Here is a 27,987-nt window from a genome sequence, read left to right as displayed (position 1 = left end):
CTTTTTTTCTAAGATAAGGAAATAATCTGATATTTTGTTTTTTAAGGGAAGATAAGCAGATCATGATTTTATTTGCTTAAATTACTACTCTATAGGATCTAAATTGTTATTTTTAAAAAATCTTTCTTCCAACTCAGATACTATGACAAGTGATTAAAGTAGTGTTAACTTTTATGAGGTTTTTAGAGCCATCATTTCATTAGTTATAGGACTGATTTAACTGAGTGGAAAATCCAACTAAATCTTTTTATATTTTTCCATGGAGGCTTGCCCACGGGAGGGTGTAGTGTGTATTAGAGTGTTTAATGGGTTTTCTTTTTTTACTAGAAATTATGGATTTGTTTACTTGAAACATTCTAAAAACCTACTTTCTGGCATTTTATCATTGATTTGAAGTAGTAACTTTACAAAAATTTAGTTCAGGGCAGGAAAAGCTAATGGCTACCGTATCAAAAAATTATTCTTTTTCTATCCTGTGTTTTCCTTCATTTCAGTTATAAAGCACACTGTTCTATCTTGATCTTTGTAACCTCTGTTGAAAAATCTCTACGGAGAGATCAGGCCTTCCCTTTACTCTTCCAGAATGCATATTTCAACCTCTATACCTGAGGAGGCACTTACAGTGGGAATGAAGTTTAGACTTTGTGCTTAATGATTACAAGATACTAACGCTAGGTTTGGTCAAATAGAACGTTTTTGACACCAAAGCTTCTCTTGAATAACTTCCTTGATAACGTGAATTCATTTATGCCACTCATGCTACTTTTTTGTTTTTATGATTGTCTGCCCTACGGAAGTTGGGAACCAACAGCCTAAGAACATGTCATGAAATGTGTGTCATTTATTGCTTCCACAAGATTCCTTCTGTATAGAAGTGAGGATTTAGCATTTCAGAGTCTTTATGGCATTATTTTCTTAAAACACTTCATCCCAAACTGTGTTACTTTTATGCAGAAAGTCATGTCTATCATGACATTGGAGGGTTATTCAAGAGAAGTTTTCAAATAAAGATAGTTGCTTTAAAATTTTTTATCTATCCTGTTGGTTATTTATTTTTTTTCAAGTAGGCTTCATACCTAATATAAGGCTTGAACTCAAAGCTGTGTGATTGAGAGTCATGAGGTCTACCAACTAAGTCAGCCAGGTGCTACGCTTTTAAAATTTTTAAATCCATTGCCTTTTAGCATTATGTTTTGGTTTAATGCTGTTTTTTCCCTTTGCCCTCAGAAGGAAAAATATGTGTGAGGGAAATGTTTTGTCATTTAGAAATCAAAGAGTAGTCTATCTTAGATTAACCATTTTAACATTGAAGAAAACATCTCCAGCTAAAATTCAAGGAAACTTAAAGTCCTTTTCAGTTTGTTAACTAGTTCTTTATCTTTTTAAAAGTTATTATAGATATTTTTGTACTTAAAAATGAAACTAAAGTGATTTATTAGATGTAGAATGACAGGTCTCAAAATTATTTCTATATAGTTCTGTAAAAAACAACTTGTTAACTGACGGTTAAGCAGATACTTTCAGCATATGTGAAAGTTGTCCTTTGATTCATTGTTAGCATTTTGCTTCTAAAATTTGTGACTGCAAAAGGATAGAATATTAATGGAACACAAGATTGAGCACTTAAGTGAATTTTAAGCTTTGTTTTTGTCTTCAAATAATAAAGCTGTTACCAAAAGATTTTTTTTTTTTAAGAGGAAGCTTGAAACAAATCATCAATGTTAAGAGAGCTGTAATGATATTTTTCTTTTCTTCCATCTGGGTGAGCCTTTAGGCTCTCTTCCTTATGTCTTGAATCAGTAGCATGGCTATGGGAGTCCACATTTGGTACTTTGACAAAAGTGGTTAAAAAGTCAGCTCTTCTATTAGCATAACATTTACTATTATAATTTGAGTTCTGTTAATGTGTGTGGTAGTGTAAGAAGATGCAGACAAAGTCTTTAACTCTATCCCATTGATCTTAAAATCTACTTATATTTACTTTCTAATGAGGAGTCTGTTTTAAACAACTTCATATAAAGTAGAATGATTTAGGCGGTACCTATAAACATAAATTGGTTTGATAGGACAGTGTTTAATTTATTGAGCCTTTGGAAAAAATGGTTTTTGCTGAATTTAGGTAGTTTAAAAGAAATTTTTTTAAATTTGAGAGAGAGCAAGTGAGTGTGAGAGAGAGAGAACAGGAGCAGTAGAGAGGATTAGAAGGAGAAGCAGACTCCCTGCCGAGCAGGGAACCTGATGTGGGCTTCCATCCCAGGTGGGATCATGACCTGAGCTGAAGGCAGACTCTTAACTGACTGAGCCACCCAGATGCCCCCAAAAGAAAATATTTTTTAAAATTAATTTTTATAACTGACCCTAGAACATCTTTGAAATGAGTGTGGAATATTTTGTTGCAATACATATAATTTTTAGGCCAGAAATTTTATCCTCTCTTATCCCTTTCTAAAAGTAATATATGCAATTAAAAAAAGTTATTCATGATTACACATTACTTATTTCCAAAATGGAGTTGAGAGGACTATGCATTTGGGGTATATTTCCTTTTGAATCTAAAATGTTGCACAGTGGAATATATGTATATTTTTAAAGATCTTATTTATTTTGATAGATAAAGAGCAAGCATGAGTGTGAGAGCAGGAGAGGGAGAGAAGGAGCGGGAAAGAGAGAATCTCAAGCTGATATCACACTGAGCCTGGGGCCCCACACAGGGCTCCCATCTTCCCACCCTGAGATCATGACAAGAACTGAAACTAAGAGTCAGACAAGTAACTGATTGAGCCACTCAAGCTCCCCTTTATATATATTTTAAGAGAGTAATATTCTTTGTCTCTTGTTTTTTGTTGTTGTTGTTTGACCACAGACTGTAGAGGTATAATCTAGCATTTCCATTACAAGACAGATTCATGCTTTATTTAGTAGATGCTTATTTATGGCCTGCTAAGTGCCAGGCCTTATATTAGGTACTGGGAATACAGTAAAGATAATCACTGTTTCTGCCCTTAAGCACTTCATAGTTTGGTGGAAAAGACAGGCAAATAAATAAAAGATTACAATAGCGTCTAGTACATACACATGGAGCTGTGGGAACACAGTGGAATATTAGGAGCAATGGCTTAGAAAGTTTTTCTAAAGGAGATGATGGTTCAACTGAATCTTAAGGATAAATATAAAACCTCAGGTGAGAATCAAGTGCAGGCATTTTAGAAGGGGCACGGTGTATAGAAAGGTATAGAAGCTGGTAAAGCATGGCATAATGGCAGAACTGCAAGTAATTTTCCTGGAAGTTGGGTAGGTATGGAGGAGTGGCAAGAAAGACTGAGGAAGTATGTGTGCATTCTACACATTTATTGTGATGGTAATGGTAATATGGCCTCTGTATGTAAGGAGTTTACATTCATTCAGGGAATTGTTACAGTGAAGATACATAGGTCAAAATCAGATTGTGCTTAATGTTAGACTTCTAGGGAGTTTTAGACTTTAAATCAGGAGACATTGATAAAGTTTAATTTGGGGAATGCTGGGGCTGGAGCAACAGGAAGACGGGGTATGTAGTATGAAGATTGTGAAGATTTAACCAAGGCAGTGGGAATTGGATTCAAAAGAAAGGGATGTTGTTGAAGTAGAATGAAAAGGGCTTGTGACTGATTGTTAGAGTATACTGGAAGTATGGGTGGGGGTTCAAGTAGGTAGAAGAGAGCATCTCACATTTGGCGCCTGTTTGATTGTTGCCATTAATCAGAAATGGAGTGCAGAGTTAAAGAACTCTGGGGTTGGAGAGAAAGGTTAAGCTAATGAGATTAGTTTTTGACACTAATTTCCGTATTTTTTTCAGACGGAGGGCTTTTTAGTGGGTAATTGAATTAGAACCCAAGGAAAGAAGTTTAGGTTAGAGGTGTAGTTTTGAGAATCATCAGTTAATAAATAGAAGCTTAGGTGTGAGTTCTGATTCATTCAGGGAGTGCATGTAGTAGGAAAGAAGAGTGTCGGGGCTGGAACTATGGAAATGCCAGTATTCAAGGGCTGCGAACAAAAAGATGATTCAATGCGAAAAAGCTGGAGGAGCTGCCCGCAACAAGAAGGAAATTGAGAGACAGACTGAGAATGGTCAGGAGTATCTAGTTAGATGAGGACTGAAGGCTTCCTGCCTAAGCCTGTGTTTTAGCAGGCAATTTATTTAATGCGATTCAGTACTAAGGCAGCTTCTGCAAATAGTTTAATCACTCTTTGGAATAATAGTTTCTGCAATTATAGATTGAGACTAATGAAATCATTTAATAGCAGGAATTCAGTTTTTCCTACTCTAGTATTTGAGCCACATAAGAAGATTCTGAAGGAGATTCTTGTTTTGTTTCATGACGTTTTGAATTGGAAGGTTTTATACTGCAGATGCATACTTAAACTTTGAAGTTGATGAGGTTTCTTTTAAGAGTATTGTGCTCCAGAGTGGCTTTTCTCAAGTGCTCTTTCATAGCAGTTAAGGAAGAATTGCACTGTTTCTTTTAGGCAGAGTGACAGTAGTAACAGCCAAAGGCAAAGAAAACAAAATTAAAAACCCTTTATTTAATTATATGGCAGGATACAATACAATAAAAATATGCACCTTACTTACAAAAATAAAGATGCTACGGTTTCAGAGACATAGATTATCAACACCCTTTATGTAAGGAAAGTCTACTGAGTATGGCCAGCTGAACAGGTGAGGGGTAGGCACCTGGCTGAGAGCTTAGCACAGTGTTGGAAATAGTAGGGACTTAATAAAAAGTTGTCAAATAAGTATACCAGCAGTCGGTCACTATGCTTGCCCATGCTTGTATAGTTTGCTTCAAAAAAAGATTCTGGACAGGTCTGGTTCCTTCTAAAAATTAAAAAAGTTTTTAAATTGCTATAAAAAAACATATAAAATTTACCATCTTGACATTTTTAAGTATATAGTTCAATAGTTAAGTGTATTTACATTGTTGAACAACAGTTATCCAGAATTTTTTCATCTTGCGAAACTGAAAATCTATATCTGTTGAACAATTCCTCCTTACCTTAGCCCCTAATAACTACCATTCTACTTTCTGGTCCTATGAATTTGGCTGCTTTAGATACCTCATGTAAGTGGGCTCATAGTATTTGTCTTTCTTTGACTAGTTTATTTCACTTAGCACAGTGTCATCAAGGTTCACCCAGGTTGTAGCATATGACAGGATATCTTCCCTTCCCTTCCCTTCCTTTCCCTTCCCTTCCCTTCCCTTCCCTTCCCTTCCCTTCCCTTCCCTTCCCTTCCCTTCCCTTCCCTTCCCTTCGGCTAAATAACATTCCACATTATGTTTATCTATCCACCTGTTGATCGACCTTCCATAGGAGGTATGAATAATGCTGCTATGAACATGAGTATGCAAACATAAATATCTCTTGGAGACCCTGCTTTCAGATCTTTTGGGTGTATACCCAGATGTGGGATTTCAGGATGATAAGATGGTTCTATTTTTAATTTTTTGTCTCTCTCAGCAATATGACTCACAGGAAAAGGCAAGTTAGTAGCAAGACTTGATACAGAGAGATAGTGCTATGAAGAGGGTGGGAAGGTGAAGGGCCTTGTGCATTCTGAAGTTTTAAAGTTAGAAGAGTATAGACTATGAGATATGAGAGGAGGTAGGTTGGTGTAGAATGAATAGAGTAGGTGCAAGGACACAGATTGGTCAACAGAGAGAAAAAATAGAGTTGAAGGAATGGCTGGTGCTCCCAATATTTTTCATTTGCTGATCTTTCTGGTACCTGGTTATTTACTTTATCCAGGGTTCCCATGGCTATCTAAACTTTTTGATAAGCTCCCTTTCCCTGTGGAAAAAAATTTTTTAAAGATTTTATTTATTCATAAGAGACACAGAGAGAAAGAGAGGCAGAGACACAGGCAGAGGGAGAAGCAGGCTCCATGCAGGAAGCCCGATGTGGGACTTGATCCCAGGTCTCCAGGATCACACCCTGGGCTGAAGGCAGGCGCCAAGCCTCTGAGCCACCTGGGCTGCCCTGTGTACTTGAATGCAACTTTCTTTATGCTTGGCAACTAAAAATGGCCCTAATTAGAACAGAAGGAACTGCAGCAAATTTTGCTGAAAAACTACCTGCTGAAAAATTTTATCATAGTTTTAAAATAGATTTTAATTGAGGTCAGCCCACTCAGGACCTTCATTTTTTTTCCCTCAGCCTCTTATTTTATACATGGTGAATGAAGAATGAATGATCTCTAAAAATTAGTGGCAAGTAGCAGATTTTTGATGGTATCAGTGCTGTGTTTGGAAGAGGAGAATCAGCACGTCACTTTTGATCTAGATTGGATTGACCATCATAGAACTGTATTTTGAGTCCTTAGTGCATTGTTACTTGTGTTTCTCATGTCTCCTGTTTATTCAGCACTCTCAACATGCATGTCCCTGTGCTAAGCACTCACCACTCACTATTTCATTCTGTCTCCAAAGTTCAAGTGGTGATCAGATGCTCTTAGTACTCCTACATTCAGGTAAAGTTGAGACTTAGGTTACATGGACCTTTGGCTATGTGGTTCATTCTAAATGTTTTGAGAGTGTTAGAGCTGAAAGAAACTTTAGAGGTAATCAATTTCATCAAAAACTTAGAAACTGAGCAGTCAGGCAGGTGATATAACATGAAGATTCCGTGCCTTTGTGCAAAGGAGGCAGCTTCTGTTCAGTTTCAGCTTTTATTACCACATGGGAAGGTAGGCCCAGTGATGTCAATGTTAAAATTTTTAACCGGAGAATGGAAATCTTGATTTTAGTGTGAAATTTCCCAATTCTTAAAATACACTGGGCAAACAAGGTATGTCCTCAGGCTGGATGCGGCTAAGGGATCACCAGTGATCAACTTCTAATAAATTGCAGTCTCATTATTATTTTACAAATGAGAGACAGAGGTGGAGTGAACTACCCAATGTTACACAGCAAGTCAGTGGGATAGCTGGGAATCAACATGCAATACATATTCCTTCCATTTTTCCCCTTAAAATCACCTTATAAGTTACCATAATATTTCTTGAAATTAAAAAAAAAAAAACTGAAGTGTGGAGTTGAGGAAATGAGCTACTAACGGGGTAGATTAACTATAGATTTTTGAAATGTATTTAAAATTTATTTACTTCCTTGATATATTCTATGGAAGATTGATTGGTACGGTAATGCTAATGCTTTTGGTATAAGCATTCACAAATATTTGCTTTTCTTTCTGTTGATTGCTTTTGCTTAATGATTAACGGGCTTTACATGGTGTACTTTGGAGCATAAAATTTCTAAGGAAAGAAGAAAAAACGTCTCCAAGGCTCCGAATAAAAGAGTGAGAATATTGAAGTGGAAACTGTGGGAATATGAGCCAATTGATTCTTCTCTGGCCATTTTACCTTCATAAGAGAGTTATGAAATATCATCACACTAGGGTTTGCATGTTTGAGGGTGGGGTGGGTAGTCTTTCCTCTTGTGTTTGCAATTACATTTGATGGTAGAAAACAGAAACAGTAGCTTGTCAATTTCAGCAACATCTTCAGAACAAATCGTCTATTTTGTAATTAGCTTAGAATGATAATTAGGTAATTGAATGGTCCATGGTTAGTCTTCATCTTTAGTGCTTAATTAACTAGGACAGAGGCACCGGACAGAGGAGATCCTCAAGGAGCACTGATGAGAAAATATCTAGCTTCAGACTAAGTGGTACCATAACTTTAAGACAGTAGTAGGGAAATTGTCCAGATAATATGTTACCTCCATTTTTATTGAGCCTGAAGTCTTTTATCTTGTTCCAGATTAATGTGGTGTTTACTAAATAGCTGTGTACATTTTTTGTTACTTATTTTTGATAATGAAGAGTATAAGTTCTTGCTCTGGGGGTGCCTGGGTGACTCGGTTAGGGGTCCGGCTCTTGATTTCTTTTCAGATCATGATCTCGGGGTCATGAGGCACTGCACTCATTGGGGAGTCGGCTTGAGATTCTCCCTCTTTCTTTCCCTCCTTATTGTGTATGCTCTCTTTCTCTCTCTTTCCAAATAAAGAACTCTATCTTAAAAAAATTAAGTTCTTGTTCTGGGACTTATATATTGGGTCATAGGTTCCCATTCTTGGCCACCAAATAAATAAAATCACATGGCAACAAGTACCTCAGGCTGAAAATACATAATATCAAGAGAATGAGAAGACAAGCTATAGACTGGGAGAAAATATTTGCAAAAGACACGTCTGATAAAAGACTGTTATCCAAAATATACATGATCCTTTTAAAATTCAACAATAAGAAAAACAATAAGCCAAAAACCTTAATGTACACTTACTTCCCCAAAGAAGATTTGCAGATGGCAAATAAGCATATGAAAATATGCTTCATATCATGTCTTCAGGGAAGTGCAAATTAAAATGAGGTACCACTACAAACCTATTAGAATGGCCAAAATCTGGAACACTTTACAGTGCCCAGTGCTGACAAGGATGGGAAGGAGCATGGGCTCTCGTTCACTGTTGGTAAGAATACAGAAGGGTATAGCCACTTTGGAAGAGTTTGGTGGTTTCTTACATGACTTAACATACCAACCATATGACTTAGCAGTAGTGCTCTTTGGTATTTACTTAAAGGAGTTGAAAAGTTATAGCCACATAAAATCCTGCACATGGATAGTTATAGAGCTTTATTAATTATTGCAAAAACTTGGAGGCAACCAGGATGTCCTTCAGTAAGTGAACAGATTAATAAATGTGGTACATCCAGAAGGGAATGTTTATTCAGTGCAAAAAAGAAATGATCTGTCAAGCTATGAAAAGACATGGAGGAGGAGACTTCAATGTATCTTACTAAATGAAAGAAACTAATCTGACTGAAAAGGCTGTTTGTATAATTCCAACTATGTGGAATTATTTGTATAATTTCAACTATGTGACATTTTGCAAAAGGCAAAACTATGGAGACAACAGGAAGATTAGGGGTTGCTAGAAGTTGGAGTGGTGGAAGGGATGAAAGGGCAGAGCACAGAGGATTTTTAGGGCAGTGAAAATACTCTTTATGACACCATAATCATAGACACGTGTCATTCTACATTTGTCCAAACCCACAGACTGTGCAACACCAAGAGGGAACTGTAATGTTGATATAAAAGAGGTTTTGCATTTGGTGGTGGGAGGCAAGAGATGTATGAGAAATCTTTGTACCTTCCTCTCAGTTTTACTGTGTATCAAACTGCTCTAAAAATTCTTTTTCTTAGTATTTTAAATATAAATATATATATATAAATATATATATATATCTTCACTAAGATTACATTCTTGCTGCAAAGCAAATGAGATTTCATAATGATGAGTACCCCAGTATTTTTTTCCAGTATTTTTTTCTGTAGGAAAACATCTCCAGTTTTATAATAGAAATCAATAAAATCATGATAACAAACTTACAGCCAATTGCTACTAAAATGCAACTTCAGTATATTATATATCTGTTTTATCTCTATTTCGAAAGCAACTTTGAAAATACAGATTCTAATTCTGTAGAATGTTTAATGTTATTTTACCATAATTAAATTAAATTAATTAATTTATTTATTTTGTTTTTTTTAAGATTTTATTTATTTTTTCACAAGACACACACACACATACTCACACACACAGAGGCAGAGACACAGGCAGAGGAAGATGCAGGTTCCATGTAGGGAGCCTGATGTGGGACTCGATCCTGGGACTCCAGGATCATGCCCTGGGCTGAAGGCAGGTGCTAAACCACTGAGCTACCCAGGGATCCCCTAATTTATTTTATTTTAAGGATTTTTATTTATTTATTTGACAGAGTAAGAGAGAGTACAAGCAGGGGGAGTGGCAGGCAGAGGGAGAGGAAGGACCAGGCTCCCCACTGAGCAGGAAGCCCAAAATGGGACTCCATCCTCAGACCCCGGGATCATGACCTGAGCCACCCAGGTGCCCCTTTTACTCAATTTTAAAAGAAGAATCCCTGTGAACATAATCTTATATTCTTTAATTTAACTGAATTTCAGTTTTGTATAAGTTAATCTAAGTATTCATATTCAGTAAATTCCTCTGAAGTTGAGGAAAAGTTACTCTGATTATTTAGTAGTAGAGTGTTTAGAGTGTGTTTTTGCTTTTTCTCTTATTTAATTGTAGTGAATCTAGCCAATCAATATATATTGTTCCCATAGTGTATCTTTTTTTATAAAGCCATATACAATAATAACTGTGGCCTTTGGCTTACTCCTCTAATTGCAGTTTCTTTGAGATTCATGAGAAAAATGAACAGCCCTCTTAAAAAATAATGCATCTGTTTTCATTATCCACTAAGTATTATACTCAGATATAATTGCTAAAGCATCAGAACTTAATTTGAAAGCTCTATTTTCCTATGTTTTATGAATTACAGTTAAGAGGTGTTAACACACAGAACTTGCGTAAGCAGTGACTGTATTACCAGTAGTCTTAAAAGCTTATTCTTAGATCTTCAGGCTGTTCTTCCAGGAGTTGAATTTCCTATTTTCTTTCCTTTCTCTCTCTTTTTTATTTATTTGGGAACTGCTTGGAAGGCATGCATGTGCTTTAGCTATTACAAATATTATATTTTGGCTAAATTATTTTGTAAAATTGCTTTTATAGAAGTTCTCTCTAGTGGTATTCCATAGGCCTACATTGAGACACAGAGGAAATTGTAAAATTTATTATTGTAATTCTGTTAGCAATATTGTTGAGGATGTAGTCCACTATATCACAAAGTGGCATTTTAGTACAGATCCAGAGTAAAAATTTCATTCAGATCTGAATTCAGGAAAGAGCATTTTGTTTGTATTTTAATAAACACACACACACACACACACACACACACACACACACACACACACATACACACAGGTTCCTTTGCTCAAGACCTTTCAGCTTAGGGACTTTGGTAGATATGAAAAACCTATTGCTGTGAAGGAGCAGTGGTTGGGGGCAGAAGTATGGCAACTCTGTTAGTCACTAATAGATGGTATTAGCAGTTGCTTCTGTAGTTAAAAATTTGCACGTGATTAAATGGACTTAATGATAGCTCTTTGGAAACAAATCTGTTTATAAGTAGAAGAACCTCTGTACTATGTTAGAACCAATAATGGTACTCACTTTGCTTTGCCAGGAACTGTGGAGCCGAATTTGTGACATACTTAATAATTGTGTATATATTTTTGTGCACTAATCTTATCTTCTGCCATTTGTTTAGTAATTTCATGGAATAGTTCTTTTTCTTTTTAGTTTTCATTTAAATTCCAGTTAGGGGTGCCTGGATGGCTCAGTCAGTTAAGCATCTTTTCTGCCTTTGACCCAGGTCGTGATCCCAGGATCCTGGGATGGAGTTCCATGTTGGGCTCCCAGCTCAACGGGGAGCTTGCTTCTCCCTCTCCTCCCTGCCTGTGCTCTCTGTTGCTATCTCTGTCTCTCTCTCTCAAATAAATAAATAAAATCTTTTTTAAAAATGCATTCCAATTAACATATAGCATTATATTAGTTTCAGGTATACAATGTAGTGATACCATACTTCATACAGTACCTGGTGCTCATCACAACAAGTGCCTTCCTTAGTCCCCATCACCTATTTAGCCCATGCCCCCATCCTCCCTCCTCTGTTTTCTATAGTTAAGAGTCTGTTTCTTTGCCCCTCTTTCTTTTTGTTTTTTCCCTTTGCTCATTTGTTTTGTTTCTTAAATTACACGTATGAGTGAAATCATGGTATTTGTCTTTTTCTGATAGACTGATTTCATTTAGCATAATACTGTCTAGCTTCATCCATGGTAATTACAAATAGCAAAATTTCATTCTTTTTTATGGCTAATATTCTATTGTGTGTGTGGTATATTCTATATACCACATTGTTTTTATCCATTCATCAGTCGGTGGACACTTGGGCTTGTTTCCATAATTTGGCCTTTGTAGATAATGCTGCTATAAAATATCAGAGTGCATGTATACCTTTGAATTAGTATTTTTGTATTCCTTGGAGAAATGTCTAATAGTGTGATTGCTGGATCATAGGGTAGTTCTATTTTTAACCTTTTTTTTCCTTCTGTCAAATAATACCGTTTTTCATTTTTTTTTTGTTTTTATATAAATTTCAGTTAGTTAACATACTGTGTGATATTAGTTTCAGGAGTACATTTTAGTGATTCAGCACTTCCATACAACACCTGGTGCTCATCCCATATTTTTAACTTTTTGAGGAACCTCCATACTGTTTTCCAGAGTGGCTGTACCAATTTGCATTCTCACCAACAGTACAAGAAGGTTCCCCTCTCTCCACATCCTCGCCAACACCTGTTGTTTCTTGCATTGCTGATTTTAGTATAGCATATTTCTTATCAGCTACCACAAGTCTTTGATGGCTTCTACCAGCACAGGGATAGTATCTGTCTTGATGAAACCTCATGCCTAAATAGTTAGCACATGTGTGTTCAGTTATATTTGTGCAATTTTTTTTTTTGTCTATGCAGTGGCCCTTGAATTTACTTTAAAGATAGTGGAGGAGCATTTGTTTTAGCTTTACTTTAGAGAAAGGTCCAAAGCAGATTACTTTTTAAACTGAATCTATCCTAGCAACCCCACTGTCTGGTATAAGCATGTGATCTTAGAGATAATGATTCAAGGGAATGTAATTTACTAGAGAGAATCCAGGAGAGTCATAACTTACCTCTTATCATGGCCCAAATGTGATGAGCCTCAGGTTAAGTATGATAAGGAAGGTGCTTCAGGGAATGAAAACAAACTTAGGAATGGAAAGAAATCTCTGTCTTCACACATCTAAGTATTTTAGGTAGCTGCTTCACATTTAAGAGAATGAAAGGATAAAAAATGAAAATTATTCTCAGTTTGTAAAATCTAGTTGTTAAGTCTTCATTTTATCTGTTTAAATATTTTACTATTTCTCTGAGGAAAATTAGTGAAAGGCACTGAGAGGTTTTCCATGCTTTAAGATACTTATTTTGTATGACGAGTTGCCTTGTGTTGAGAGAGAATTGTCTAAGGCAGAAATGGAATTAAAATTTGAAAATTTTCTATTGACTATAATCAGGATTATCAGTGGCATGGAATCATCATGACTCACTGAACTCCATTTAACCTGAATTTGTAGTCCTCTGAAACTTGCTGCTATTCCCCCAGAGTCCTGTTGTACTCAACATTGAACTCAGAGTTCTCTTAACCTTGGCTTACAGGGGCAGAAACCCAGTCTGTTTCATAATCTGCAATCTGGGTTTTAAATAATGTATTCAAAATGGGACAGAAGGAAGAGAGCTAAGCCAGAGGAAGGAACATGTTTCTCGATTGTCTTTGCCACATGCTGCTTTAATCACAGGTTTTATAGTCAGATCAGAGTTGCAGTCTTGGTACTATTACTTCTTTATTTTGTGATATAGGGCAGTTTCTCTGTTCTTTCTGAGCCTTTGTTTACTTTAAAAAATGATAATCATAATACCTGTTTTGTTTGGGTGGTTGTGTAGATGAAATGAGATTAAGCTGTGTAAAAACATCTGTAATGTACCAAACATAGGTTTCTCAGTCAATATAAATTTATATCTTTCCATATGTCTTTTTTCTTTAGTTTTGTAATGCCTGATTGCTTTATCTCTACTCTTTCATGACTGCAGAAGGTTGGAAAGTGGTAGATAAGGGTGTTCTCTTTAATAAGGAATGTTCTAGTAATAGAGAGTAGAGAGGTTATCTCGGATTCAGTTCCTTACTGCCAGATCTAAGTGTGAAGGTTTTTATTTTTAATTAATGTTGATATTTTGCATTTTAATATCAATTGTTTGGCATAGCTTATATCCCATACAAATTTTCTATTTTTTGTTTTTTATTCTAATGAAATTTCCCTTGGCAGTGGATTTAAATATTACAGATTCAATTCTTTGAAACTGCAGCATCTGTGACATTAGTATAATGTGGCTTTTAAAAGGGAATACTTAATTTAGCAATTTTAATTTTTCTGATATGATCCAGTTAATAGCATACGATCTGTTGGATCACATAGTGATCCATTGTGTCAATATATTAGATCTTTCTTTACTAATTAAGGCGTTAGTTTACTAACTTGGATACATCTTTTGATTTTGTATTCTGTTACTGAAATTTTTTGTGCTTATGGAATTTATTTTTGATTCCTTTAGAATGTAAGGAAAGCTGACAATATTGATGATTCCGAATTCTACTTCTCAGCCCTCCTACTTTCTTTGCAGAATATATTTTTCTAAACCAACACAATATTGATAGTAAAAAGCATATAGAGTAGGGGGATAAATGGACATTTAAAAAAATGTCATTTATACACATCTGAACTGTCATTATTTTTAGTAAAGCCAGTATTTTCATAAAAGCTCTGTTTATCCTAATTGCTACAAATACTTTTACAGATATTTCCACTAAGCAGTGAATGAAGCGCTGAGAGTCACTCTAGCCACTCTGAAGGCTCCCATTGCAGGGAAGCTGGGAGTAATTGAGTTTTGGGAATGCACACAGGCTTGCTCCTGTTAATAGGCATTTGCAGTTAGGGCAGTTTGCCCTAATGATTGAACAAATTGTTTGAAATTGATAAAGCAAAAACAGAGGTAATCACAATAGGCTTACTAGATCAGATAGTTTTTAAAAACAGTACTATAGGAAAAAGTTATTCCACTTAATTTAAAAATCTTTCTTTGCAAAGAAATTTGATACCTTGATAACTGTAGGATTAAGGCAGCTTTTTACTTCCCTGTAGCCTGGCATAACAATACTTTTGGTTTAGAAATCAGGATTATTAGGTATGACAGTTTGGATTACTTTGTGTGTGTGTGTATGTGAGCAGGTAGTTGTACAGGCCTGTGTGTGGAAGATCACATGTACATTCATATATGTGAGAGTGCTTTTGGGTTGACAGTGATATGAAAAAAATGAATGTTGTTTTACTCTTAATAAAACTTTAGTGTTGATACGACTGTGTGGATATTAAAATGCCCTTATTCATTCATTCATTCATTCATCTCTTGCTAGTTGTTGCAGAGTAATAATTGGATATCATTCTTCTGTACAGTGATTTTGAAGCTTTGGCAGTATAAGTGACCCTGGGAGGTGACTGGGTATTATCTCATGGTTTTTAGGCTGAGTAATGTTGAAAGACACAGTTTGGCAAACTATTCAGATCTGGGTTTACATCTCTTATTTTTGCCACTTATTAGCTGTGTGAAACTTGGGAACATATTTAACTCCTCTGAAACCTTAGGTTCCTCATACATAGAATAGGGTTAATAGTGCCTTTTTCATTGGATTCCTAAGATGATTAAGATCAAGTTTGCGTATTGCCTGTCACATAAGGAAACACATAGTGCAAACTCTCCTTCCTTTTGTGTTTTTAAAAATTAAATAATACTTGACAACTTAAAGACTTTTGAATATTTGAAGTACAATACAAACTAATTTCCACCTAACTTCTGGGAGACCAGTAGTACTTTTTGCACTTTGGGGAAAGCTTGATAAGAGCACTGGGTATCGCACATTAAAGGATTCTCCTATTCTTTATTTACTTGTATAAACCATAAGCAAATGTAGGTGTGATAGCTGATGGGTTATGAACAGTCCCACTTGAATAATCCACCAAGTTATCAGGCAGAAAGACCAAGAAGAGTTCACAGGACTAATTGACCTTGTCAGTATAACAGGAACACTTACAAATAAAATTCTCTTTGCCAACAACATTGCAAATGAAAACCCCACAAGAAACTGTTATGTCCTGTAACTGTCCTGGAATGCTATGTATGATTCAGTTACCAGACTGTGGCTGGAGGTGGATCATGGTGGGCAGGAATTGGAGGGAGGGAAATGTAAAGGATAGGAGGGAGAATTTCAGAGGGAAATAAATCAGGCAAAATGTTAGAGGACACACACAGTTTTAAAAATTTTAGCCATCTTGAATCTCTACCAAGTAGTGTCATTGAATCTCTCTAAAAATAGTGTCTTAAGTTTTTAAAAAAATTTTCACCCTTCCTGATATGTAGATCAATCCCTTTTGTACAGATTTGATAGTCATTATTGCAGTGGGCTTTTTTCTGAAAGGTAAGAACACCTCTTTGACAAAGCACAGTGCTGTTATGAGGATGAAGTGTGTTTGTCATCCTGCAGTCTTGCTTCGTTTATGTTTTACCAATATAAGACAAGTATTGTCAGGGCACCATTATATCCTTGACTCTAAAATGGGTTTTCGTTTTTGTTTGTTTGTTTTTTGGTATAGGTTTGGATTTGTGCCAGAGTGGGGGAAGGGAGGAACGTTAGGTGACTTAGAATGACACTCATTCTGTGACAAATTTTGACAGTTTGTTTCTCTTGTTTTTGATAATGATGAAAATCATGTATTTTGATAAAGAATCCTCAAAGCAGTAGATCAATTTTTCTAAAAGCAAATGTTTTCAAATGCTCTAAGAAACTTAGTGAACCAATGTCAAGACTTGGTCTTTAAAGGAAAAATAAAAAGAACGTTAGGACAAAATGCATTTTAGGTAAATAGGTCCCCAGAATAAGCAATGAGAAATTGTGCAGCAGATAACAGCTTTCATGGTAATACTGTATAGGGTGATAATATTCCCGTTGAATTTTCTTTTTTGAAAAGGCATCGTTTACGTTGTAAGGAAAAGACAGTCAGATTGTTAAATGGACTTCAAAAATAGTAATAAAAAAAGATTTATAGTGGAAAGAATTGATGGTATATTTCACCTAGAGTAAGAAACAATGTGTAATAAGGGATTTTGTGGTTTCACAGCTCAGTGCATGTGTTTGAAAGCTGTTCTCTCAGCAACGTGGGTGGCAGGTTATGCTACCATATAATGTATTGTAGTTGGCTCTCCACACTTGTCAGGGTTAGTGTTCAACCATTCGGAAAATTTTCCCATTGTTCTATCATGTGAACCAAGACTAGTGTTGAATTCCCAATAACTTACAGAAAAAAGGTTTAATTAGAAAGTTTGAAATTTGATTACATCTTTTTGTTTCAATACAGTACTATATGTTTTAGTATTTTATCTTTGGCTGCAGTTACTTTTCAGTGAAAAAGATACCAAAATCAAAACTTCATCTTTTTCTTTTTTTAAATAGGTTTTACAGAAATTTGTATACTGAATCTTGCTCTTTTTTCTGTATTAACACTCTATTTCCATCTTAAGCATTTTGCTTTAGATGGACCATGGCTCTTGGCAGCTAGTGCATTTTTAGCAAATAATACTGTTTCTAGTAAGAGTTGCAGAGAGAGAGAAAAAAAAACTTAGTGTGAGGTCCTTGTAAACTGAACCTTTGGAACATTACTTTATTTCTTTTATCCCCCTTTTGTGCTTCTTCTCTATTTGTGTAATGGTTATAAATTATATCCTTTGAAAAGAAGAATTAAAAACATTTTGTTTTGTTATTTTTGTAGTTGATTTTTTTCTTTACCTGTTATTTTAAAGATACACAGAGAAATAAGCAATTATAGTATTGAAATTCCATTGTGCCAGCACCTCCAGAGCATAATCCAAAAAAAACAGAAAACCGCCTGCTGGGTTGTCTGCAGTATGCTTGTGTGAACATCAGTGTCTGCTGTTCACACATCATTTTTTTTTTACCAAAAGTTCCTCTTGGAATAAAGACTCTGTGTTTTCTGAGTGTAGTGAAACATTTGTTGGTCCTTATATTTTAAATTTGTGAGGATTTCTGTTTATAGAAGAAATAAAGATGTATATTACATGATTGTCACTGGCACATCAAGAAATAGAGAAAAGCTTTGTATGTCTGTGTACAACAAAATAATGAAAAGCTTTAAGTGAAATAACTATTGAAGGTGAGAAGTAATGAGCTTTTGATATAACGAAGGATTAATTTAAATATTGACTTTTGCCTTTTAAAATCTATTTTATTTATAAAGTTGAAGTGTATCTTGGCTAGATGAATATGAAAATATCGTAAATTTGTTCTGTATTCCACTTGAAATTCAGATACTTAAATATGGTGGCTTTTTGACAATATTAGTAAATTTTTTCAAATAACCCTGCATAATTACTCTAATCAAGAAATGTATTAGAAAGTACATTTATGGATCCTTAGATTGATTTTTTTCATATCTAATCATATTCACTCATTTTTATTCTTATGCAGCTGGGTATCAGACAGAGAGCAAACTTGGAAAATGTGGTCCAGTGTATTCACAGTTTCTGCCTTTCATTCAGATTCATGAAACATCGAAAAGAAGAAGCATTTACCAGATAATAGGGAACTTCAGGCTTAAATTTGGTTAAATGGAAGTCAATGTCCACAATATCCCATAAGGTTTCTTTGAATCATTCAACATCATTTGTTTTTTCTTTGAAACTTTCTGTGTAGAGGTTAATAAGAGTAAATATACACACATCTTTGCTGATCCTGGGTTTTTACCCATTTCAGCTATTTTTCATCAAGAGATAATTTCAGGTTTGTTTGCCTCTGAATTCCATTCTGAATTTCTTGACCAATTAAAATGTACATTTACATTTCATAATAATTGCATTAAACTTTAAATTATCATTTCTTCTGATTATTGGGATGAGATTACTGACTACCTGGGACCAGTTAGTACATTTAGTCACTAAGTCCAGTAGACCATGATGCTACTAATCTCTCAAATGTTCTACCCAATTTGTTTATCAGTTGTCTTAACCTTGTCAGTCCTGTCGATGGAAGAGATTGTCATCTATACAAGATGTATCTCACATATGCTTCCTGGAAAGGGAAGTAAAAACACCAAGTCCTTAACATACTAGTTTTCTAAGGGCCTAAGACTCCTGAGTCTCCTGATTGCCACGAAGCCTAATTGCTCACAAGGCAACCTGGCACACTGCCATTTCCCCACTGAGCTGTTTGTTGGTGCTTGTGAATAGAACAAAAATGTCTTTGCTTTTTTTACTCAGTTGCCACTGATTGCAGTTTTAGGAAACAAGTTAACATTTTTCTTAAAATTATAGTAATTCTTATCAAGATGAAGTCAAACCTCATAGTGTCTAAGCAATAAGTTGTATAGTTAGTTCAAGAGCTTTTAAAATCTGTATAAAATAAAATTATTTCATACTCCAAAATACTCATTTTGTATAATTCCACCTGAACTATTCTAGACAGCTGTTCTAGATTTGGATAAACACTTTTGAAAATAGATTATGAGGTGAATTTTTTGAGGGTTTTTTTTTTTTTGGATACTTTTATTTATAAACAAAATCTGTTATGTATGTGAATTATGGGACCAAGGGAAATCACAGGTCTGGCAAACAGTGTATGTGTATGGGCGAACTACTTCAGCTGTTTTGAAACCGGTTATTGAAAATACTACAGATGTTTGCATTTTAATTTTTAATATAACTGGAGGTGTGTCATGGGTTTTGACCTCTGCCCAGACCTGTAACAAGAATTTCATTTGTTCCTGTTGTCATGCTTTACTTCCAGGTACCATAACTAACAGGAAACAATGAGTATTGTGGGACTTTCATAGAGCTGCAGGACTTTTATTTTCTCCCCAAATTCCCTCCAGAGTTCCACATCTCTTTGAAGCATATATATAGTATAGCTTTTTGAATTGTCAATATTTATTCACTTGTACTCAGAATATATTCTTATTTTATTTTTATTCCAGACAGATGTATTTTTTTTAAAGATTTTTTATTTATTTGAGAGAGAGGGCAAGCGCACAAGTGAGCACTAGCAGAGGGAAGAAACAGAAGGAGAGGGAGAAGCAGACTCCCCGCTAAGCAGGCAGTCTGATGCAGGGCTCCATCCCAGGACCCTGGGATCATGACCTGAGCCAAAGGCAGATGCTTAACTGACTGAGCCACCCTGGCGCCCCTTCACAGACATTTTAAGACTCCTTTATTACTTTGATGTTCACAGTTTTGGCAGCAAAATTACTTTCAAATCTTGGCTTCATCCTTCATCAGCTAGGTGACACTCAGCAAACTATATAACCTCTCAGTGGACTTCAGGTTCCTCAGCTATAAATTAGGGATGTGGTGTTTGGATGATTAAAACAAATGTATGTTAAGTGCCTAACACATGGTAGCTCAATAAATGGTAGTTAAAAAGCACAAAGCCTTGAAAACTGGTAATGTTTTTATAGGTTGTAAAAGCATCCACTACTATGCTTTTCCATTTTATCTTTTGAAATTGGGTTTAACTACACATATCTATTGGGTATATACATTTATGTCTTTGAGTTGATAAAGATTCAAGATCATAGGCTTTCAAGTCATCTGCTGGGTGTTGAGTTCCTGCTCTGCCACTCAACTGTGAACCTTGGAAATTAGCTTTCTTTTTGCTGAAGATTTCTTATATCTAAAATGATGATGAAAATAGTGTACATCATAGGGCTGTTGCAAGGCTGGAATAAATCAGTAATGTAAAACTCTTAATGCCTGGCAAAGAGTAAGTGATCCAAATATGTTAGTTGGATCCAGCAAAAGAAAAATCATAAAGCAGTAAAACTTGGAGTCAGCCCTAGTTAATTAGTATCTCTTTCATCTGCTCCTAAAGACATTGTATTACCTTTCTTTCCAGTCTCTGCAGAGCTCCACATCTCCTTATGTTTAGGATTATATGTAGCAGTTAGAATTCTGCTTTTTATTCATTCTTGTCATAGAATTGTGATATCCTTATAGTAAAAATTTTAGATGTCTCTTAATCAAAAATAGCTGTTGAGTTTGTCACCTGCTTCTTATAGGTCTTGCCCTAGTTAGCTTTTTAACAGTCCTTTTGAAGGCAGCTTGATTGTGAAAAGACCTTTTAAAGGATTCATTGCTTTATTGAATGTTCTTTTTAAAAAGTATTTGCATCTCCATGTATCCTTCTTCTTCAAATGTATTTTGTACATAAGCAGTTATTTTCTTAGTGGTTAAATGATTGATACAAAAGCATTTTATAGTGATTCTTTGGAATCTCAAACTCCTGATTCTCCCATTGTTTTCCAGTGTTTTATGACCCAGTGGTAGGTCATCAAAGAGCCTGTTGCCTTAGATATATTACTGACGTGTGTGTGAATGCTATTTCTAACCTTTCCTTGCTTCAGGTATTTACTATTAAGATTTATGGTGCTAGAATGACAGTGTACTTTTTAATTTACTTAAAAATTACTCGTGCATGTGAAAAGTCCCAATTTGTATATATTTGCATGAGTTTTTGACAGATTTGCAGTACAATTTCTGTTTCATTTTTGTTCTGGGATAAAAGATAATTTACCATCTAAATGAAATATACATTCAAATGTTTTAAAGCTCATTTAACAGCATATTATAGTTCACTTCGACTATCAAGGACTAGTGAATTTATCAAGCTAAACTTTATGGCATGAGAAGTTCTACAAATGTACACTGGAGTTTTAGTTGTTTACTTTGTGCTTTCTTGTCCCCAGAGTTTATAAAATAGTTATACAGTTTATATGTGTATATAACCCATTTAAGGTAAGAAATAGAACTTTATGAGCATCCCAGAAGCTGGGGGTATACCCTCTTTTCTTCCCTACCACAATCTTTTCTCTACTCTTTAGAAGTAACCACTATCCTAACTTTTTATGGTAATTTCTTAGCTTTCTTTATAGTTTTACCACCTGTGTATGCATTCCTAAGCAATTAGTGCCTTTTTTTGACCTCTAAGCGGCTTAGACTTGGTATTGTCAGATTTTGCCTTCTCTTTTTTTGTTTCTGCCAACTTGATAAGTTTTAGTCTTTAATTTTCAATTATACTAACTTTGATTTTTTTAAGCTTACCTTTTAAAGTTTAATTTTTCAGCTTAAGTGTATTTTTACTAGAGTGAAACATGTACATAGGTTAAAAGTCTAGAAGGACTGTGATAGCATTTATAGCAGTAGCACACCTATCTCCCTATCGCACATTCCTATCCCACTTCTTAGGAGCAATCCTTTTCCTTTAGCCTTTTCTCTTGTATTTGCTTTCATATTTCTAAATACTATATGTACACAGATTTCTGTAATGGATATGTGCAACTCTAGATGTATGGGTACCTATCTATATTTAAAGACATGATCTAATGTCTTAACTGAAGCATTGGGATTTAGTCATATAATCCCATTTCTTCTCTCTCTCTCACAGACTCCCCTTCTCTTCATCTTCCTAGTGTGACTTTTCATGGTATTTGTTGAAATTTGCACATTTTCATTATTATGACCACATAAGTGTTGTTCATGCTTGGTTCATGTCATGTCCTATTCTTAAATTTCCTTTTTAGGTATAGTTTTATTTTTATGGAATTACTGGTTGCCTCATTTTTTTCCTTAATGTTTAAAATGTTATCAGTTATCAATATATCCCTAAATTCTCTTACAGAACAGACCTATAAAACACCTTTTGAAAGTTACGTGGACTTTTTCAGTTCCACCTGTTTTTCTTGAAGATATCCCTTCTGGACCTCCAGCTCAGCCAGCATTGTCAGCGTGTCAGTAGAAGTTCAGTTAGAGAAGCAGAGCATATGTATGTGTGTGCATGCAGCATATACACACGTGTATGTACGTATATGCGTGTATGGAAATGATGGGTGGTGGTCTGTAATGGGGGTTTGATATAGAGATTTTATGTTACACAAATAGGAAGTGATTAAATTCTAAGGCTGTTGCTTTCATGTCTGATGCTGGAGCTTGAAATTCAGAGAGCAGGAAGTCAAAAGTGAACACAAATATAAAGTGGTGGAAAGCAAAGATAAGCTGGAACCCATGAGCACAAACTAGATGAAGTGGAATCCACATCAGTTCTCACTGCTTCCAACCTTGTGATGTGAGCGTTCTGCAGAAGCTGATGCCCTTCATCATGGAGTAAACACAACTGTCCCAGGAGTCAGAACTGCAGGAGGAAGGTAGAGCAGTTGCATGCCTGACTGCTGCCCCATGACAGCAAGCCAAACCAGCAGATAGTGATACCATGTGTGATCTACAGAAGCACCTACCTCAATTTGAGTGTAAAACCCAAAATATGACTGCTGCTTCACTTTGGCTTTCCAAATAGTGCATGAAAATATCTCTTGTGTCTCATGTAACCAGAAATGTGTGAGGAAGAGAATCCTGGGAAATGTAGTTTAGGCTAGCTACAGTGGCACATTACAAAGCCATCACAGATGGCCATGAGAATGTTCCTTTCAGATCTCTGACTATGGGGAATAACTGACTGATGGCCCCAGCTGCTGCTTTCTGAAATCCATCACTGCGTTTCTGCTGAGGCCATGCCTCCCACAGTCTGTCTCTAGCCAGTGACTGAGACACCAGGGGTATGAAAGCAGCTCATTCCTGGGGACTCTGGAGTCCTCTGACAGGCTGCCAATGGCTCACGGAGTCCCTGATGGCCTTGCTGAATTTTCCCTAGAACTGCCTTGTAGTCAAACATGTGTCCACCCAACCTTCCAACCTTCTTTCCTTCCCTGGGGGTTAGACCTGCATTGTTGTCTGATGGCTCTTCTAGCCTTCCTCCCCATGTTCTCTCACAGATGTTCTGCCTAATAAATTTCTGGTATTTCTAATTTCTAATTGCTATGCATGCCGTGGTGTCTATTTCTCAGAGGACCCAGTCTGAAAGCTATTTTCTTAAGATGTCCCTTCAACATCATCCTGGGAATTTCCTTCACCTTCTCTTTTGGTAGGTCCCTTGTTTCCTGGATCCCAGGTCTTCATCTTTTTGATTTACTTCCTTTTTTGGTAGAATGCATCCTCCACATGGGAGGTAAAATTGTTGAAACCTTGCATGACTGAAAAGTTTGTTTTAATCTCACCCTCGAGGGATGATTTGGCTGGGTATGGAATTCTAGTTTGAAAATAATTTTTCATCAGACTTTTAAGCACATTCTCCATTGCCTCATAGTTTTCAGTGTAAAAGTTCAGAAATACAACACCACTTTTGATTCCTGATGCTTTGCATGTGAGTAGTTGTTCTCTGTAGGAGCTTTTTTAATCTCCTTACCCTTGATATTCAGAAATTTCGTGCTATGTCATGCTTGTGTGTGTGTGTGTGTGTGTGTGTGTGTTTCCTTCATTGTGCTGGATGCTCTGTGGAGCCCATCATTGAGGAAGCACCTGTCCTCCTTCTGGGAGGTGCTCTTATGTTCTTTCATATTTTTCCTCTCTGTTTTCTCTGTTCTTTATGAGTTCACATTTGTTAGCTATGACACCTCCTGCATTGAGCCACTGATTCTCTATATCTTCTGTTTTCCTTGTCTTCCAAGCAGATCATTAAAATTTTTAAAAATATTTGCTCCCATATGTATAACCATAGATATCCATGACAGTATACATCCAGGATAATTGACCCATTTTAAATGATATATAATTAATATCTGTCATCTCTTATCTTTAGAATATTTTCAGAGCCAGCTCCTGTACGATGTAAATTTGTTTTTGTATTATTGCAGGTTATATGGCTAAAATATAGATGAGAGGCCATTCAGAATATGGCTGAAGAGGTAAGCAGGGACCAGATCACGCAGGGCCTGATCAACTGTGTTAAGGATTGTGAATTTATTCTTACTGAAATAACCTAATGAAATATTTTTCAACTTTACATTTTTATCAGATGACTCTGCTGCTAACCCAAGCATAGACTGGAAGAAGACAAGTGACTATGGCAAGACTAGTTAAGAGGCCATTAATAATAATTCTGGGTAGCAGAAAGTGTTGATTACCTATGCAGCATTCCTCCATCTTTCTTCCCTGCCAACAGAGACGACTTTCCTCCATAAAAATAGAAAATACCTGATTCTCTATTTCCAACTTCCCTTTCAGTTACCACTTAGACATGGTGATTCAGACGTGGCCAATGGGAAATCTGATAGCTTCTGGAAAATATTTTCCTTCATAATTAAAAGAAGAAAAAGCCTTTTTGGACATTGTTGTATGAGAGCATGACTTGCTGCTGCTGCAGACATCACACACACACAGCGCATGATAGAGCAGAAAGTTCTGGGTCTTTTTTTTTTTTTTTTTTAGCTTTTAATTGTTATATTGAAACAGTAGAGTTCAAATATCATAAGTGAAAAAGCTCATTGAATTTATAGAAACTGAACACACCTATATAACCACCAACCAAATAAAAGTCCAGAAACCCTCTATGTTTCCTTATGCTCCTTCAAGGCTAATAATCATTATTCTGACTTGTAACCGCATAGATTACTTTCATCTGGGTTTTAAAATCCTTTTTTGTGTGTGTTTATTTTGTGATGTTTTACTTTATAAAGATGGAATCATATTGTGCCTATATATTTTTTTTGAAGTAAGCTCTGCCTAATGTGGGGCTTGAACTCATGATCCTGAGATCAAGAGTGGCATGCTCTTCAGACCAAGCCTGCCAGGTACCCCGTGCCTATACTTTTTTGTGTCTCGTTTCTTTTACCCAACACATCTGTGAGAGTCGTCTATATAGTTGGGTAGTTGTAGATTGTACATTCTCATTGGCTGTAGAATATTTCATTTTGTGACTTCATTCCAATTGATCCATTTGACTATTAGTGTGTATTTGGATAGTCTGGCTATTATAACTAATGTTCATGTGAGCATTTGAGTGTACACTGTTAAACATCTGTATGCATTTCTGTTGGGTATATACTTCTTTGATTTGTAGTGGTTATATATATATATTCATAGGAGAACTCATAATTCAGTGGTTTTATATATATATATATATATATATATACACACACACACACATATATGCATATATATGTCTCTCTGTATAGATATATTTATATTTATATATTCAAGATAGATGTCCCTTGCTAGATATAGGCATAATACTTCCCAGTCTGTAGTTTGTTTTTTACACTTGCTTAATTGTGTTTTTTAATGAACAAAAGTTCTTAATTTTAAGATAGCTGATCAATAGTTTTTGATTAGTGCTTTTTGTGTCCTGTTTGTTTATTTATTTATTTATTTATTTAAAGATTTTATTTATTCATGAGAGAGAGAGAGAGGCAGAGAGGCAGAGACATACGCAGAGGGAGAAGCAGGCTCCATGCAGGGAGCCTGATGTGAAACTCAATTCTGGGACTCCAGGAACACACCCTGGGCCAAAGGCAGGCGCTAAACCCCTGAACCACCCAGGTGTCTCCTGTGTCCTGTTTAAGAAAATTTTATCTACTTCAAGGTTACAAACATGTTTTATTTTCTTTTGGAAGCTTCTGACCTTTTATCTTTGAGATTTAGATTGAAATCCATCTGGAACTCATTTTTGTTTATGGTGAGAAATGTAGGTGTCAAGATTATTATGGGTTATTTCCCCATCAAATGGAAGCCCAAATTATCTAGCATCATTATTTGAAGAAACCATCTTTCCTTTGCTGTACCAGAGTGTCATCTCTGACAGTAATCAAATGACTGTAAATGTGTGGGTCTGTTTCTGAAGTCTCTTAGCTGTTCCATTGGTCTATTACTCTATCTTTGCACTAATTCTAGGCTCTTTTAGTTATAACTTTATATATTGACCTTGTATCTAGTGACCTGGTTAAATTTTCTTATTAATCTAATAGTTTATAGAATCTTTTGGATTTCTAGATATGCAGTCATATAATTTACAAATAACGTTATTTTTTTCTTCCCTTACCATCCTTTTTTATCCTGTCTCTTCCCTCTTACTCCTCTCTCTATTTCCTTCCATTTTCCTTGCAGTATTTCCCTGCTTGACACCTCTAGTACAGTGTTAAATCGAAGTGGTGATGATCTTGTTTTGCTTAGAATCTCATTGGGGAAGTTTCCAAGATTTCACCATTGTATATAAATGCTGTAGGTAATTTGTTTGAAAGATGCTATTTTTCATATTAAGGAAATCCTATTTACCGAGAGTTTTAAAATTATAAATGATTATTGAATTTTTCAGATGCCTTTTTTTTTTTTTTTGCATTTAACAAGTTGATTGTATGATTTTTCTCCCTTCTTCTATTAGTGAAGTCAATTCCACTAATTTTCAAATGACAATCTAACCTGTATACCTATTTGGCTGTGATACATTTTCCTTTTTATATATTGCTTTATATAATTTATTGCTAATATTTTGCTCTAAATTTATTTGTTATCATGAGAAAAATTGGTCTGTAATTTTTCTTTCTTATGTCCTTACCAAGTTTTGGAACTAAAGTTATGATACCTTCATAAAAACACTTATAAGTGTTCCTTCTTTTTCTATTCCCAAAGCATTTGTGCAAAATTGATATAATTTCTTCTTTGAATATTTGGAAGAATTGACTGGCAAAATTCTGGACTGGAGTTTTGTGATAGATTTTAAATTATGAGATGGTTTCCTTAATAGATAGTTCTATTCATATTTTGTTTCTTCGTTTTTAGCTCTGATAATTTTTTTTGAAGAATATGTTCATTTTGTCTTTTCATATGTATAACTTGTTAAATCAGTCTGATGAATTCTTAGTTGCAGATACTTTATTTTCAGCTCTATCATTTCCGTTTAAAGAGGACATTCCAATTCTCAGATGAAATTCTTTCTCTTTTCATTTATTTTCTTCATCTTGGCCTCTTATTTCTTAGCCATGTTAATAGTAGTAATTTTTTATTGATTGCTAGACATTGGGGGCAGGGGGAGTTTTTTTTTCAGCTCCACTAGCTGTGTGTGGATTTGTTTTAAGCATTTGCAATGTGACTAATCTTAAGATGTGCTGTAAGTGAAAAATGCTGGATTTTTTTTGTATAACAAAAAAGAATGTAAAATATTTCATTAACAACCTTTTATATTGATCACATGTTGAAGTGTTATATACTAAATATACATATATATATTTATATATATGAAGTGTTATATACTAAATATATATATATTACATATATATATACTAAATATAGAATTAATTTGACCTGTTTCTTTTTACTTTTTACAAATGTGGTTATTAGAAAATTTTAAATTATGTACACGGGTCACATTTGTGGCCCACACTCTTATTCTACTGGACAGTACTGCTCTTAATATATTCTTTCTCTAGAGAGTTTAG

The 27,987-nt window shown here is 35.3% G+C and overlaps 1 protein-coding gene across 12 annotated transcripts in view; it reads left to right on the top strand.

The window, feature by feature from the left end:
* The window catches only part of ANAPC10 (anaphase promoting complex subunit 10), a 267,966-nt gene that overhangs the window by 40,445 nt on the left and 199,534 nt on the right, over positions 1-27,987 (top strand). Inside the window, exon 5 of one of the 12 annotated variants that reach the window (XM_025439382.3) lies at positions 18,147-18,426. The exons of the other annotated variants lie outside the window; for them this stretch is intronic. Within the exon in view, the coding sequence (XP_025295167.1) occupies positions 18,147-18,257 (111 nt within the window). The 3' untranslated portion in view covers positions 18,258-18,426. Of the gene's footprint in view, positions 1-18,146; positions 18,427-27,987 lie in introns of those variants that run through there. 12 annotated transcript variants of the gene reach the window in all.

This window comes from Canis lupus, chromosome 15, assembly GCF_003254725.2.
Source record: "Canis lupus dingo isolate Sandy chromosome 15, ASM325472v2, whole genome shotgun sequence".
Classification (NCBI taxonomy): domain Eukaryota; kingdom Metazoa; phylum Chordata; class Mammalia; order Carnivora; family Canidae; genus Canis; species Canis lupus.
The sequence above is the reverse complement of the archived record's forward strand: the minus strand, read 5'-3'. Positions and strand labels throughout refer to the sequence as shown.